The following is a 12,742-nucleotide window of genomic DNA, read 5'->3' as shown; positions in this document are numbered from 1 at the left end:
ATCAGTATTTAAGCATTTTGAAAACATATTGACAAACACAAAAGCACAAAAACACAAACACAAGTTCTGATAATTATGTTCACATAAATAAGGCTCACATCTATAATTCTTGAGTCTCTCTTCCCTTAAAGCTTTTTATTTCCTTAACTGGAGATTCTTTTATTAAAGAACATCTTGTGTATTTTTAATTGGAATCTCCTGCCATGCCTTTATTGTCAAGATTTTTCTGTTTGTATTGTATGTAACAGTGGGCTTTTTATTTTCTTTTTCCAGGTTCTTCAGCTATACCAAATTACCCAAATCAATCATGGCTTGATGATGGTGGGTCCATCAGGCAGTGGGAAGACTATGGCTTGGCGTGTGTTGCTCAAAGCATTAGAGAGATTAGAGGGTGTTGAGGGAGTGGCGCACATCATCGATCCCAAAGCCATAAGCAAAGACCACCTCTATGGAACACTGGACCCCAACACTCGTGAATGGACAGATGGGCTCTTTACACATGTGCTCAGAAAGTAAGCTCCTGAAGTACAGCAGTTATCTCCATATCCTTCAAAATGTGGACTCAATTTCTTACTTTGTTGAAATTGTTTTATTATGAGGTCTTTATTTATTTTTTCACCAAGTGGTGTTTTTATGATGAATACTATGTGATGATTATTATAAAAGTTAATGATATTAATATGGATATTTTTGCCTTATGTCAGAATCATCGATAATGTGCGTGGGGAATTGCAGAAAAGACAATGGATCATTTTTGATGGTGATGTAGATCCTGAGTGGGTAGAGAACCTAAACTCTGTGCTGGATGACAACAAGCTGCTGACACTGCCTAATGGAGAACGTCTCAGCCTGCCTCCAAATGTATATAACTCTGCTTTTAAAAAGAGTGCAATAAAAAATCATTTGAAATTCCAAATGACAAACCTAGACTGCCATTTTAAATAGAAACTATCTGCTTTACAGTCTGTTGTACAGTCTGGTTTCAGAGTGTTGCTTGTTTCTGTGTAGGTGCGTGTCATGTTTGAGGTACAGGACCTGAAGTATGCTACACTGGCCACTGTGTCCCGTTGTGGCATGGTGTGGTTCAGTGAGGATGTTCTCAGCACCGACATGATCTTCAACAACTTCCTGTACCGTCTGCGCAGCATTGCCTTGGATGAGGGTGAGGACGAGGCTCAGCGCATGCGCAAAGGCACTGAGGATGAAGGAGAGGAGGCTGCTTCCCCCATGCTACAGGTAATTGACCATTCCTTTCTTAGTAACAGTTTTTTGTCATACTTTAAGTAATGTATTTGTTAGTGCATCTTAAGTGATTCTTTAGAAAATGGTTTACCTGACTGTCAATTTTACAGCCATGTCTTTTGTATAAATTATACAATGGAATTTGACTATTTGCATCTCTGCTTCTTTGACTTTTTAACTTGCAGATTCAGAGGGATGTGGCAGCCATCCTTCAGCCTTACTTCACTTCCACAGGGCTTGTGATCAAAGCCCTTGAGCATGCCTCTAAAATGGAGCACATAATGGACTTCACTCGCCTCCGCTGCTTGGGCTCCCTATTCTCCATGATGCACCAGGCCTGCCGCAATGTAGCTCTGTACAATAACAACCATCCTGACTTTCCTATGCCTGTTGACCAGCTGGAAAAGTACATACAGGTCAGTGTTTTTAAAACAGAGTACAGAAATGGCTCGTTTGTAATTACAGCTTTACCCGTTTGCAGCTGAGCCTATGATTAATTCTTGTGACCTTTTTTCTCTTTCTAACTCTATAGAAATATCTGATCTATGCTGTCCTGTGGTCCTTCTCTGGCGATGGCAAGTTGAAGATGAGGGCAGAGCTTGGAGAATACATTCGGCGTATCACTACGGTGGCTCTCCCATCTGCCCCTAATGTGCCAATCATTGATTATGAGGTGAAGGTTTCCATTTTTGCCAGTATGTTAACAAGTGTCAACTGCGTTTTAACACTGAGCAAAATAATTGTTAGTACATCTATCCTGTTGAATATTTTTATAATAAATTTTAGCCCTATGAATAAAAAATGTTGATAATCACTATATAATTATTTCTGTTTTAATATATTCATATATTAAGCAGACACCAGTAGTTTTGGGTAAGCAGAGTTTAACTTAAAATAAAACTGATATTAATCAAGTATGACCATTAATATTGCTCTGCCATCAAGAGATGATGCCATAACCATCCAAAAGCACATAATTACATCACAAAGACACAAACTGTATCTACCTTGAATATTTTTTTTTTTACTTTGATTTCCATTGATGCCGATGTGTGTGTGTGGGTCCTTTAGTTTTGGCAGATATCCTCTACCAACCCATAATGGTTTGAACCTAATTTGCCAACTGTTTTCAAACTTAAAATGGCCCTGATGTTAGAAATACAGCAGATTTACCACCCTGTTAACTTGCTTCTTCCAGGTGTCCATCACGGGTGAGTGGCAGTCATGGCAAGGCAAGGTGCCTCAGATTGAAGTAGAAACTCACAAAGTTGCTGCACCTGATGTGGTGGTACCTACTCTGGACACTGTGCGGCATGAAGCCCTGCTCTACACCTGGCTGGCTGAGCACAAGCCTCTTGTGCTGTGTGGCCCTCCTGGATCAGGAAAAACCATGACCCTGTTTAGTGCTCTTCGTGCCCTCCCTGACATGGAGGTGGGTGCTACAGTAGTATTTTGATAACAAATAAAAAAAAAAAGTGAATCACATTATGACTAAGAATTATTTGGCAAAATGAACAATAGTGACATGGATTGTGTTTATTTAAAGAGATATATCACTGTATATGGAAGAAATATTTATCTCAATTTCAAAAGGGTGGCAGAGGCTACATTAAGTGGGAATAAGGTCACATGCAAAATAGGACAGATGTAAACTGCATCTATGAATTGGCTATGGATATAGATTAGGGTAATGTCGGTAAGATAGCAATTTGAGAAAATTGTTATGCTGAATATAAAGGGAGGAGCTCTGAAACCTAACTTTTTTTTTTAAGAGTGATGTTAATACAAATTAGGTTGTGTTTTTTTGTTTTTTATTGCATCAGAGTCAATTTAGTTATTTAACTTCACTTCCACAGGTTGTGGGTTTGAACTTTTCCAGTGCCACCACCCCAGAGCTGCTACTAAAGACTTTCGATCACTACTGCGAATACCGCCGCACACCCAATGGCGTTGTGCTAGCCCCTGTACAACTGGGCAAGTGGCTGGTGCTATTCTGTGATGAAATCAATCTGCCTGATATGGACAAGTATGGCACACAAAGAGTCATCTCCTTTATTCGACAGGTATGCAACTGCAGGTGTAGTTCTGTTAATCTTTACATCAGTATTTTGCCTTGCACCCAATTTTTTTTTTTATTTTCCACATGTGCTTTATAGATGGTGGAACATGGTGGCTTCTATCGCACCTCTGACCAGACCTGGGTAAAACTGGAGAGAATCCAGTTTGTGGGTGCCTGTAACCCCCCGACAGACCCTGGCAGAAAACCTCTTTCTCACAGGTTTATCTCATTGATTTAGATCAGTTAAAAATAAACCTTATGTTAATGAGATGCTACATGGACATAATAGTCAGGTAATATGTTTCAAACCTTAATCACACCATATCGTGTTTCAGGTTCCTGCGTCATGTTCCAGTTGTGTATGTGGACTATCCAGGCCCTGCCTCCCTCACTCAGATTTATGGCACTTTCAACAGGGCCATGCTCCGCCTCATTCCCTCGCTGCGTACCTATGCTGAGCCTCTCACTGCTGCCATGGTGGAGTTCTACACGATGTCTCAGGTTGGGCTGGGTTCATATGCAGCTGACTTAAAGACGGGTTTAGATTTTTGCTTTCATTCATTTTTTAAAAATTATTCCCAATTTTAACCAAGTGGTTTTTCTTTACAACCACAGGAGCGCTTCACACAAGACACCCAACCCCACTACATCTACTCCCCTAGAGAGATGACACGCTGGGTGAGGGGTATCTTTGAGGCACTGCGGCCCCTTGAGGCACTGCCTGTGGAGGGACTGATACGTGTTTGGGCCCATGAAGCATTGCGCTTGTTCCAGGACAGGTGGGCCAAAAGATTGATCTTGTTTCTAGGGCCCTAACAACTTGATGCATTGTTCTGTTCATTTATTGTTTTCTTTAGACTTTTATTTTGATATGTCCCCTCATTAAGCAATAAATTCAACACTACACAATACACTAGGCTGTTTTGTTATAGAATTCTGCTTGTACTGCTTATATGAGGTGTAGAAAACATTTAAAATTTATCAAGTTTACACTTGATTAAAAATGTAATCAGAAAGGGATTTTTAGACAAAACATGCTTCAGTGCATGATGTTTTACCACATGTTAGCCTAGAAGCATACTAGAGCATATGTTTAGCAGCAACCAGGATCTGAAGGATTCCCCAGAACTGGCACTTTGGCTTCCTTGTAAGTTTTGGGACAGAGGTCGCCAGTAAGAGGTGGACTAAGAGATTACAGAGTGACACAAATCTATAAAATGTGTACCATGCCCTATTTTATTAATACTGCAAAAATAACTACAAAAACTATGCAGTGAAACCCATTTTTTTCTAATGGGTGGATCTTCTACAATGCTAAAAGTTCAGATCTTTGCAGCACCAAGCTTCTGGGTCTTGACCATTGCCTTTAACCCTCAGCTACTCAGTTGTATAAATTAGATAAATATAAGTTGCTCTGGATAAGGGTATTTGTCAAATACCTTAAAAATATAAAGTTTGCTATTGTACAGTTATAATATTTTAATAAGTTGAAAATTTTAAATCCTGTTAAAATTTCTAGTGTTACACTTCTACTTGTTCCTACAGTTTATAACCACAAAGTACACATCTCATACTACACGTCTCGTACTAATTATAGGACTCCTGTTTTCTTAAGCATGGTGGTTTTATGGGATAATTGCCCATTATTATTTTATGTTACAGGCTGGTAGAGGATGAGGAGAGACGCTGGACTGATGAGAACATTGACAGTGTGGCTCTGAAGCATTTCCCCAACATAAATAGAGAGAAGGCCCTAAACCGGCCCATACTGTACAGCAACTGGCTCTCAAAGGTGAATTCAAGGAATTTCAAATTACAGCCATTATACTAGAGCCCCAAGAAATGGCCCTATATATCCTTTTGTTCACATTAAGTCAAGTTATGTGTGCGAATTGCTTGTAGGACTACATCCCAGTTGAGCAGGAGGAGCTGCGTGACTATGTGAAGGCCCGTCTGAAGGTCTTCTACGAGGAGGAGTTGGATGTTCCTCTGGTGCTCTTTAACGAAGTTCTGGACCATGTGTTGAGAATTGACAGGTGGGTTTCCTCATAGTCATTTCATTTATTTGATGTATAAGGGGTGTTCTGATACAAATTCTCACTGTTTTGATATTTTTCTAGAATATTCCGTCAGCCACAGGGTCATCTACTCCTGATTGGAGTCAGCGGTGCAGGAAAGACCACACTTTCAAGATTTGTGGCTTGGATGAATGGTCTGAGTGTTTATCAGATCAAGGTCCGCATAAGCAAAGAGTTTTATTTGTTAGTCTCAGCAACTATAGTCCTATAGAGGATTTGACCAAAACTCTTGTAAACTTGTTTAATAACTTGAACAATGCCTTATGCAGGTCCATAGGAAGTACACAGGTGAAGACTTTGATGAAGACCTGCGAACTGTCCTTCGTAGGTCTGGATGCAAAAATGAAAAGATTGCGTTTATCATGGATGAATCAAATGTGCTGGACTCAGGCTTCTTGGAGCGCATGAACACACTGCTGGCCAATGGAGAAGTGAGGCTCAGGGGAAAAAAAAAATAAAATAAAACATATGACCAATTTTACCACTTGCTTTTTTTCAGTATTTTAGCTAATTACTTTGATTCATCATAATAAAAATTGTTTTTGTGCAGGTGCCTGGTCTGTTTGAGGGTGATGAATATGCTACACTAATGACCCAGTGTAAGGAAGGGGCCCAGAAGGAGGGTCTGATGTTGGACACTCATGAGGAGTTGTATAAGTGGTTCACTAGCCAGGTCATTAGGAATCTGCATGTAGTTTTCACTATGAACCCGTCATCTGAGGGATTGAAGGACCGAGCTGCCACGTCTCCTGCCCTATTTAACAGGTTCTTTTATTTACCTCCCATTTCATGGGTCTGTAGAATTAATGAGACTTGATTGCTGGAATATCAACAGAAAGACAAAAGTAGCCTTAACTGCTACAACATTTAAAAATGTTGCATTATAACTAAATGGATGAATCCATACTTTTTACACACTTGTTTGTCCATGATATGATTGAGTCATTTTTGTATAGATGTGTGCTGAACTGGTTTGGCGACTGGTCCACTGAGGCTCTCTACCAGGTGGGCAAAGAGTTCACCAGTAAGATGGACCTGGAAAAACCCAATTACAAAGTGCCAGACTACATGCCCATTGTGTATGATAAGTTGCCCCAACCTCCCACCCATCGTGAGGCGATTGTCAATGGATGTGTGTTTGTTCACCAGACCCTACACCAGGTTTGAGCTGACAGATTTTTCCTTTATGCATCATAGCATTTATTTTGTTTTGATAAGTTTTGTATATCAGACTTTAGTTTATTTCCTGCTCCTCTATGTCGTAAGGCTAATAATCGCTTGGCAAAGCGTGGTGGCCGCACCATGGCCATCACTCCACGTCACTACTTGGACTTCATCAACCACTATGCCAACCTGTTCAATGAGAAACGCAGTGAACTTGAAGAGCAGCAAATGCATCTTAATGTTGGTCTGCGCAAAATCAAAGAGACAGTAGATCAGGTAACCCAGCATGTACTAATATTAAGGTGCTGAATAAAAAAATGTTGGAACATTCCCGAGGCTTTTTTAAATTCTTTGAATTTATGATCTGCTAATTATTTTTAACCGTTGACCTTGTTATGCGGGGGCTGTTTGCCAGGTTGAGGAGCTACGCCGGGATCTGAGAATTAAAAGCCAGGAACTGGAGGTCAAGAATGCCGCTGCTAATGACAAGCTAAAGAAGATGGTCAAAGACCAGCAAGAAGCTGAGAAGAAGAAGGCAAGACCATTTTGCTTACTTAACAGCAGTTTTGTAGTGTTGTTTTGTGTTGGTTATGGTGCTGATATACAGGTGGGTATTCTCATTGGTAGGTTATGAGTCAGGAGATCCAAGAAGCAGTTTACAAACAACAGGAAGTTATCAAGGACAAACAGTTAAGCGTAAAGCAAGACTTGGACCAAGTGGAGCCTGCTGTCATTGAGGCTCAGAATGGTATGGATGCACTTTACTGTCTTCTTAATTTAAATGTGTCTGTTTTGCAAACATAATTTCATATTCTTTTGGGATAAAGATAAATTAAACACTGACCAACAAATGAGTGAAATAAATTTTCTATGCTTTGAAGTCCTACTTCTGCCTTCTGCATATGCTGTGGAACTCTTGTCATCTTTAAGCACTTTACAAATTTCCTGTTACCTTTTCATTGTGGTCCTTTCCTACCCTTTGGTACTTTGTTCTGATAATTAATATTTTCTTTTGTCTATACTAACACCCATGGCCTTCCTCTTTTCACCTCTTCTTTATTTCTCTGCACCCTGTTGCTCCAATATTCCCCTTCCTTGCCTGGTTGGTTTTTAGCTGTTAAGTCCATTAAGAAGCAGCATTTGGTGGAGGTGAGGTCCATGGCCAACCCGCCTGCAGCGGTCAAACTGGCTTTGGAGTCCATCTGCCTGCTGCTGGGCGAGAGCACCACTGATTGGAAGCAGATCCGCTCCATCATAATGCGCGAGAACTTCATCCCAACTATCGTTAACTTTTCTGCTGAAGAGATCAGGTGACTGTAGTGGGTAGCATGGAGCCACAGTTGGCCTGTGTATGAGAGAGAGGTGGCTGTCAATTGCATTTGTATTCTGTTCCAACATCAGTTTACATGATGAATCCTACGTGGTTCAAATTGGGTTTATTTAGAGGTACAATTTGGCCTCTATATTCCTAAGCATGTAATGTGGCTGAAACAAATAGTCCACTTTCTCTTACACTACGGCTGTTTGGCCCATGCCACACCCCCCACCTCCCATCAGTCCTGCATGATTTTAAAACCTGCCCACCCTTTCTCCATCCCCTTCTTCCCCCATTCCACCCTCCCTTACCTCCCCAGCTGTCAGCTCTATAAAGAAGCAGCATCTTGTTGAAGTCCGGGCCATGGCCAACCCACCTGCTGCTGTTAAACTGGCACTAGAGTCTATCTGCCTCCTGCTGGGGGAGGAGACTAATGACTGGAAAAAGATCAGACAAGTTATTATCAGAGACAATTTCATCTCAAGCATAGTCAACTTTGTCTCTGAGGACATGAGGTATTGTTTCCATTCATATGTAACTTGGCTTGGTCTATGTACTTACAGTGTTATGTATTTGATTGGCCATAATTTTGCTATTTGAACATTCATGTCTGAAACAGTTCTTAAGAACCAAGAAACTGTGCTAGCTTTAATTGATTATATTGCACAAAAAAGTAAATTTGTTGATCTTTTTGAATGACAGATGATTCCAGCAACCGATAAATCTTAACAGATATAAAGTAAGGTTAATTACAAACATCACATGGTGCTAATGTAGCTTAGAAGTCCCTGTAAAATCCTCATCATTCTTTCCTCACTTACATCCCTTAATACCCCACCCCCTTTGGTTCTGGTTTGGGCCAGTAATTCGGGCAAAACTGAAATCTGACTTATAATGACTTGTATGTTTTGGGGCACAGTGATGCAATCCGTGAGAAGATGAAAAAGAACTACATCTCCAACCCCAGTTACAACTATGAGCAGGTCAACAGGGCCTCCCTGGCATGTGGGCCTATGGTCAAATGGGCCATTGCACAGGTCAGTGTTATTGAACTGATATGTATACACATGTAAAGCCTTTACTGTGCCAAATGTTGTATTTTTTAATGTACATTACAGGCCAGAATTTGGAGGAAACACAAAACAATTTTAGATTTTCAGAAATTGACAGTAATGGTTTTTAACATGGATCAAAAGGGTATGATGATTTAATCATTTGCTTTTTATTTGTATATAATCACTCTCCTCTTTAATAGAAACACGTGCTCATTTATGCAGTTAACCAGTCAATGCAATTTAATGTGGTCATGCAAGTTCCATGAAATCTTATCATGCTTTTAATATGCTGTTTATTTAATTTGCTACACTATTTTTGTTAATTCATTGTGCTCTCCTGTAAAGAAAGTGTTTACAAACAGGTGAAGGAATGACATAAATGGGGAATTTAGCTGGCTTTAAAACTGCAGTAGTGTTAAGTAACTTTAGATATCTGTGTATAGTTGAATTATGCAGACATGTTGAAACGTGTGGAGCCTCTAAGGAATGAACTGCAGAAGCTTGAAGATGATGCCAAGGACAACAAGACCAAAGCAGAAGAAGTAGAGCAGATGATCCGGGACCTGGAGGCCAGCATTGCCCGCTATAAGGAGGAGTATGCTGTGCTCATCTCTGAGGCTCAGGCCATCAAAGCTGACCTGGCGGCAGTGGAGGCCAAGGTGAGGCGCTTCTGTTTTTAATGGGCAGTTGCTCCGTTGTAAATAAACCACATAATACAATTTCAATTCCAGAAGTGTAAACTACATTACCGTTCTGTCCCTTTTACCAAACACTACTGTTACAGGTGAACCGCAGCACTGCACTATTAAAGAGCTTGTCTGCTGAGCGTGAGCGCTGGGAGAAGACTAGTGAGACTTTCAAGAACCAGATGTCCACCATTGCTGGTGACTGTCTGCTCTCAGCTGCCTTCATTGCCTATGCTGGTTACTTTGACCAGCAGATGAGACAAAACCTGTTCACCACTTGGTCTCACCACCTCCAACAAGCCAACGTTCAGGTACGTAGTCCTCAGTTTGATGGTCAGTTTTTTGACATTTGTAACCGTTAATTGATTGACAGTTGATTATACGGTTGAGAATTTCTTAACAAAAATGATTTTATGAGTTGAAGTGTATCCTCTAATGCTGAGATTTTAATGTCAAAATCCAGTTCCGCACAGACATAGCTAGGACAGAATATTTGTCAAATGCAGATGAGAGGCTGCGCTGGCAGGCCAACTCTCTGCCTGCTGACGATCTCTGCACTGAAAATGCCATCATGCTCAAGAGGTTCAACAGGCAAGTCGCAGGGAATTCTGCTAATGTGCTTTCTGTTCATAAGCCTCTAAGGAGTACTTAAGTATTTTTGCTTTTCTAGGTATCCCTTGATCATTGATCCATCTGGCCAGGCCACAGAGTTCATAATGAATGAGTACAAGGACCGTAAGATCACACGCACAAGCTTCTTGGATGATGCCTTCAGGAAGAACTTAGAGAGTGCCCTGAGATTTGGTAACCCTCTGCTTGTGCAGGTATGTTTGTAGTTAAACTGTCTGAAACATAGATTATTACCATGTATTGAACCAAGCAGGCAGACACTGGCAGTTTAGTCAGCCAAAAGGGAATATATACTGAATATATGCTATATTTACATAGTTTTTTCTTCATGAGGTTCTTATTAATAGTATGTTAACTTGATATATGCTGCTTTTCTAAGCACAAAAATTATTTGTGTACCGAAAAAAATAGGACAATTTAATGAAAATAAAATACAACAGCTTTTACCACAGAATTTAAATGTACCTTTGGATAGTGGTCTCAAGGAAGTGGTAGGCTGATGGGGGCAATATTGTCTATCTATCTCTCTCGAGCGTGCTCTCTATATACACCGATCATGCAATCATTATGACCGCCAACATTGTGTTGGTTTCCCTTTTGCCGCCAAAACCCAACAAACTGTGATGCACTGTGTATTCTGACACCTTTCTATCAGAACCAGCCTTAACTTCAGCAATTTGAGCAACAGTAGCTCGTCTGTTGGATCGGACCACACGGGCCAGCCTTCCCTCCCCATGTGCATCAGTAAGCCTTGGCCGCCCATGACCCTGTCGCCGGTTTACCACCTGTTCCTTCCTTGGAGCACTTTTGATAGATACTGACCACTGCAGTCTGGGAACACCCCACAAGAGCTGCAGTTTTGGAGATCCAGTCATCTAGCCATTACAATTTGTCCCTTGTCAAACTCGCTCAAATCTTTATGCTTGCCCATTTTTCCTGTTTTTAACACCAACTTTGAGGACAGAAAGTTCACTTGCTGCCTAATATATCCCACCCACTAACAGGTGCCATGATGAGAAGGTAATCGGCGTTATTCACGTCACCTGTCAGTGGTCATAATGTTATGCCTGATCTGTGTATATTTAATCACTCTATATAAAACCATGTTTTAGAGATTTTATAAAAGCTAAAATATCTTATTCACAAATGTATTCAGACCCTTTATTGTAATTGAAGCACCTTTGACAGCAATTACAGCTACAGGTCATAAATATAACATATAGTTCTCCAAGTGTTGCTTATTTTACTCAAATCTGCCATAAAGAGCTGCAGGGATGGTTGGCTGCCCAACAGGTTCTTTTATTTTTGCACAGGACTTTTGAAGCCCTTTTAGATGGCATGTTGGGTTCTTTGTTAGCTCACTGACCAATGCCCTTCTTTGTTGGATGCTCAATTTAGCCAGACATTGAATTCTAGAAAGATTCAAGATTTTCCCAAGCTTATTCCATTCCAGAATTATTGAGGTTACTGTGGTCATGGGAACACTCAAATCTTTAGAAATTGCTACATATTCTTGTCCTGTCTGGAATTGCAACAACTACGTCTTAGTTGTTTCTAGACACATCTTTTTAAATTATACAAATAGGTTGCCCCTAACCATAGTTTGGCATGCCATATCAAAAGGTCTGAATCCTATTTTTAATTTTGAAATTTCTGGTTTTGATTTTAAATTAATTTTTGAAAATCTTTAAATACGTTTTAGTTCATTTATAAGCATGATGTGAATTATATTCATTCATAATCGATAGGGTTCTGAATATATGGAGTGTTCTAATTGTAGTACAGGGTCTCGCTGTTAAAATTTCATTAAAATGGTACAGTTCCTGGATATGACTGATAAAAAAGAACTCTGTTTATTATAATAATTCGACCCTACATGGGTGCAGCACAAAATTATCACTTGTGTGTGGGGAAACATTGCACTAGATGCTTTCCAGTGGCCAAAATGTTGAATGGTCTTGACTGCTCCACACTTCTCATTACTTTGCAGGACGTGGAGAGCTACGACCCCATCCTAAACCCTGTCCTCAACAGAGAGGTTCGCAGAACTGGTGGGAGAGTCCTCATCACCTTAGGAGACCAGGATATTGATTTATCTCCTTCCTTTGTTATCTTCCTTTCCACTCGAGACCCAACGGCAAGTGCACATTCCTTTCCTCCACTTTAATTCCTTCACAATTATCAGTGCACATTACTGTATATCAGCCTTTCTGTGCAGCTTATATAATGATTTCTAATCAATTTTATAACAGGTGGAGTTCCCACCAGACCTTTGCTCACGTGTTACATTTGTAAACTTCACGGTGACCAGAAGCAGTCTGCAAAGTCAGTGCCTCAATGAGGTGCTGAAAGCTGAGCGACCAGATGTGGATGAGAAGCGCTCTGACCTTCTCAAACTGCAAGGTAAGAAATTTGCCTGGGGAGCCCTTGGCATCTAACAAATCTGATCATATTTAAGGATGTCAAGATGTTGAACTTTTCGTTCATTTAGATAGTCTGACATCTGTAGCCCA

The 12,742-nt window shown here is 40.4% G+C and overlaps 1 protein-coding gene across 2 annotated transcripts in view; it reads left to right on the top strand.

Annotated features, from left to right (window-relative positions):
• dync1h1 (dynein, cytoplasmic 1, heavy chain 1) overlaps nt 1–12,742 on the top strand; it is a 45,405-nt gene that overhangs the window by 17,826 nt on the left and 14,837 nt on the right. Inside the window, exons 33-59 of one of the 2 annotated variants that reach the window (XM_058399324.1) lie at nt 274–512; nt 705–861; nt 1,009–1,236; nt 1,428–1,658; nt 1,775–1,915; nt 2,441–2,674; nt 3,099–3,305; nt 3,399–3,520; nt 3,637–3,802; nt 3,917–4,080; nt 4,964–5,093; nt 5,204–5,337; nt 5,422–5,536; nt 5,649–5,810; nt 5,930–6,144; nt 6,336–6,540; nt 6,646–6,819; nt 6,959–7,078; nt 7,171–7,291; nt 8,178–8,373; nt 8,778–8,895; nt 9,357–9,572; nt 9,698–9,910; nt 10,063–10,190; nt 10,270–10,423; nt 12,220–12,366; nt 12,482–12,632. In XM_058399324.1, coding sequence (XP_058255307.1) covers nt 274–512; nt 705–861; nt 1,009–1,236; nt 1,428–1,658; nt 1,775–1,915; nt 2,441–2,674; nt 3,099–3,305; nt 3,399–3,520; nt 3,637–3,802; nt 3,917–4,080; nt 4,964–5,093; nt 5,204–5,337; nt 5,422–5,536; nt 5,649–5,810; nt 5,930–6,144; nt 6,336–6,540; nt 6,646–6,819; nt 6,959–7,078; nt 7,171–7,291; nt 8,178–8,373; nt 8,778–8,895; nt 9,357–9,572; nt 9,698–9,910; nt 10,063–10,190; nt 10,270–10,423; nt 12,220–12,366; nt 12,482–12,632 — 4,588 coding nt within the window. Of the gene's footprint in view, nt 1–273; nt 513–704; nt 862–1,008; nt 1,237–1,427; nt 1,659–1,774; nt 1,916–2,440; nt 2,675–3,098; nt 3,306–3,398; nt 3,521–3,636; nt 3,803–3,916; nt 4,081–4,963; nt 5,094–5,203; nt 5,338–5,421; nt 5,537–5,648; nt 5,811–5,929; nt 6,145–6,335; nt 6,541–6,645; nt 6,820–6,958; nt 7,079–7,170; nt 7,292–7,657; nt 7,854–8,177; nt 8,374–8,777; nt 8,896–9,356; nt 9,573–9,697; nt 9,911–10,062; nt 10,191–10,269; nt 10,424–12,219; nt 12,367–12,481; nt 12,633–12,742 lie in introns of both variants that reach the window. The other variant, XM_058399325.1, reaches the window with a different exon arrangement.

Source organism: Hemibagrus wyckioides, linkage group LG09, assembly GCF_019097595.1.
Source record: "Hemibagrus wyckioides isolate EC202008001 linkage group LG09, SWU_Hwy_1.0, whole genome shotgun sequence".
In the NCBI taxonomy this organism is placed as follows: Eukaryota; Metazoa; Chordata; class Actinopteri; order Siluriformes; family Bagridae; genus Hemibagrus; species Hemibagrus wyckioides.
The sequence above is the reverse complement of the archived record's forward strand: the minus strand, read 5'-3'. Positions and strand labels throughout refer to the sequence as shown.